The following is a 2,724-nucleotide window of genomic DNA, read 5'->3' as shown; positions in this document are numbered from 1 at the left end:
CAACATATGTAGCTATTACCCTCGAAAACTAAAACTTTTAAAATAGGATAAGAGCCTTTAATCACATTCTTTACCATGTGCAATCATAAAATAGTCTAATATCTTCATTTTTTCAACATACGTAGCTATTACCCTCGAAAACTAAAACTTTTAAAATAGGATAAGAGCCTTTAATCACATTCTTTACCATGTGCAATCATAAAATAGTCTAATATCTTCATTTTTTCAACATACGTAGCTATTACCCTCGAAAACTAAAACTTTTAAAATAGGATAAGAGCCTTTAATCACATTCTTTACCATGTGCAATCATAAAATAGTCTAATATCTTCATTTTTTCAACATACGTAGCTATTACTCTCGAAAACTAAAACTTTTGAAATAGGAAAAGAGCCTTTAATCACATTCTTTACCATGTGCAATCATAAAATAGTGTAATATCTTAATTTTTTCAGCATACGTAGCTATTACCCTCGAAAACTAAGACTTTTGAAATAGGAAAAGAGCCTTTAATCACATTCTTTACCATGTGCAATCATAAAATAGTGTAATATCTTCATTTTTTCAACATACTTAGCTATTACCCTCGAAAACTAAAACTTTTGAAATAGGAAAAGAGCCTTTAATCACATTCTTTACCATTTGCAATCATAAAATAGTCTAATTTCTTCATTTTTTCAACATACGTAGCTATTACCCTCGAAAACTAAAACTTTTGAAATAGGAAAAGAGCCTTTAATTTTTTGAGAGAGGGGAGGACACTTTTATTATACATATCATCAATATACAAAAAAAACCACATCAGCCACTTTAGAAAGTCAGAGACTTGTTAGTAGTGGCTGATAAACATTAATGAGCACCAATACCAACAACATTAACAAAAAAAAAAAAAAAAAAAAAAAAAAAAAAAAAAAAAAAAAAAAAAAAAAAAAAAAAAAAAAAAAAAAAAAAAAAAAAAAAAAAAAAAAAAAAAAAAAAATTGGGAACAAGAAAACAACATGAAAACAAAGAATAAGAAAAAAAAAAAAAAAAAAAAATGAAACAAAAAAATTGGGAACAAGAAAACAACATGAAAACAAAGAATAAGAAAAAAAAAAAAAAAAAAAAAAAAAAAAAAAAAAAAAAAAAAAAAAAACACTTAAAAAAAACAAATCAATAAGCCATCCAATTTAAATTATTTATTTATTTTCTACTCAGAAGGTGATTCTTCAGTCTACTCTTAAACTGGCTAACATTTTCAGATAACCTTATACTCATTGGTAAAGAATTCCACACTACTGGTCCAGCAAACTTGGGACCAAAACTTCCCCTCTGAGAGCTGCGACACTCATATACCAAATCATCCATATTTCTAGTCTCATAACTGTGGTATGAAGAATTCCTTATAAACATTTGACGAAAAATTTCAGGGGACAAACCATAAATACTCTGAAATACAAATATAGCAAGTTGATAATCATGAAGTTGGCTAACATTAAAGATCATAAGTTTCCTATAGCAATTAACTGTATCATTTTCACCATGGACATAATTTCCTAGTAGTCTAATAACTTTATTTTGTAAAACCTGAACACGTTTAAAATTTGTATAAAATCCACCAGCCCATATCACACAACCATAAGAAATATAAGGCATGACAATAGAATGATAAAGAGTTAAAAGGGCAGAATGAGGTAACTGATTTCTCAGACGCCGAATCAATCCAAGCCCTCTAGATACCCTAGCTGCCACCTGATCACCATGTGCTTTCCAATTCAGATTTTGATCAAGCTGGAAACCAAGGTATCTCACCACAGCTACTTGTTTCAATGGCCTATTACAAAGAAATATTTTTCCATTTAAATCAACTGGACTTCCTTTCCTACTAAATAATATAAAATCACATTCTTTACCATGTGCAATCATAAAATAGTCAAAGATCTTCATTCTTTCAGTATACGTAGCTATTACCCTCGAAAACTAAAACTTTTGAAATAGGAAAAGAGCCTTTAATCACATTCTTTACCATGTGCAATCATAAAATAGTCTAAGATCTTCATTTTTTCAACATACTTAGCTATTACCCTCGAAAACTAAAACTTTTGAAATAGGAAAAGAGCCTTTAATCACATTCTTTACCATGTGCAATCATAAAATAGTCTAATTACTTTCATTTTTTCCACAGACCTAGCTATTACCTTCGAAAACTAAAACTTTTGAAATAGGAAAAGAGCCTTTAATCACATTCTTTACCATTTGCAATCATAAAATAGTCTAATATCTTCATTTTTTCAACATACGTAGCTATTACCCTCGAAAACTAAAACTTTTGAAATAGGGAAGGAGCCTTTAATCACATTCTTTACCATTTGCAATCATAAAATAGTCTAATATATTCATTTTTTCAACATATGTAGCTATTACCCTCGAAAACTAAAACTTTTAAAATAGGATAAGAGCCTTTAATCACATTCTTTACCATGTGCAATCATAAAATAGTCTAATATCTTCATTTTTTCAACATACGTAGCTATTACCCTCGAAAACTAAAACTTTTAAAATAGGATAAGAGCCTTTAATCACATTCTTTACCATGTGCAATCATAAAATAGTCTAATATCTTCATTTTTTCAACATACGTAGCTATTACCCTCGAAAACTAAAACTTTTAAAATAGGATAAGAGCCTTTAATCACATTCTTTACCATGTGCAATCATAAAATAGTCTAATATCTTCATTTTTTC

At 28.6% G+C, this 2,724-nt stretch overlaps 1 protein-coding gene across 1 annotated transcript; it reads right to left on the bottom strand.

Annotated features, from left to right (window-relative positions):
• Positions 1 to 1,182: 1,182 nt before the first annotated feature.
• LOC136043385 (uncharacterized) lies at positions 1,183 to 1,926 on the bottom strand. The gene has a single exon (XM_065728299.1). The coding sequence runs from the start codon at positions 1,924 to 1,926 to the stop codon at positions 1,183 to 1,185; it is 744 nt and encodes a 247-aa protein (XP_065584371.1).
• Positions 1,927 to 2,724: the final 798 nt, after the last annotated feature.

The sequence above is a fragment of the Artemia franciscana genome, unplaced genomic scaffold (assembly GCF_032884065.1).
Source record: "Artemia franciscana unplaced genomic scaffold, ASM3288406v1 Scaffold_5315, whole genome shotgun sequence".
NCBI lineage: Eukaryota > Metazoa > Arthropoda > Branchiopoda > Anostraca > Artemiidae > Artemia > Artemia franciscana.
This window is presented reverse-complemented; position numbering and strand designations above follow the sequence as displayed.

Coding starts and splice junctions, on each gene's coding strand:
- LOC136043385 (XM_065728299.1), bottom strand. CDS start 1,926: ATGAAGATCTTTGACTATTTTATGATTGCACATGGTAAAGAATGTGAT.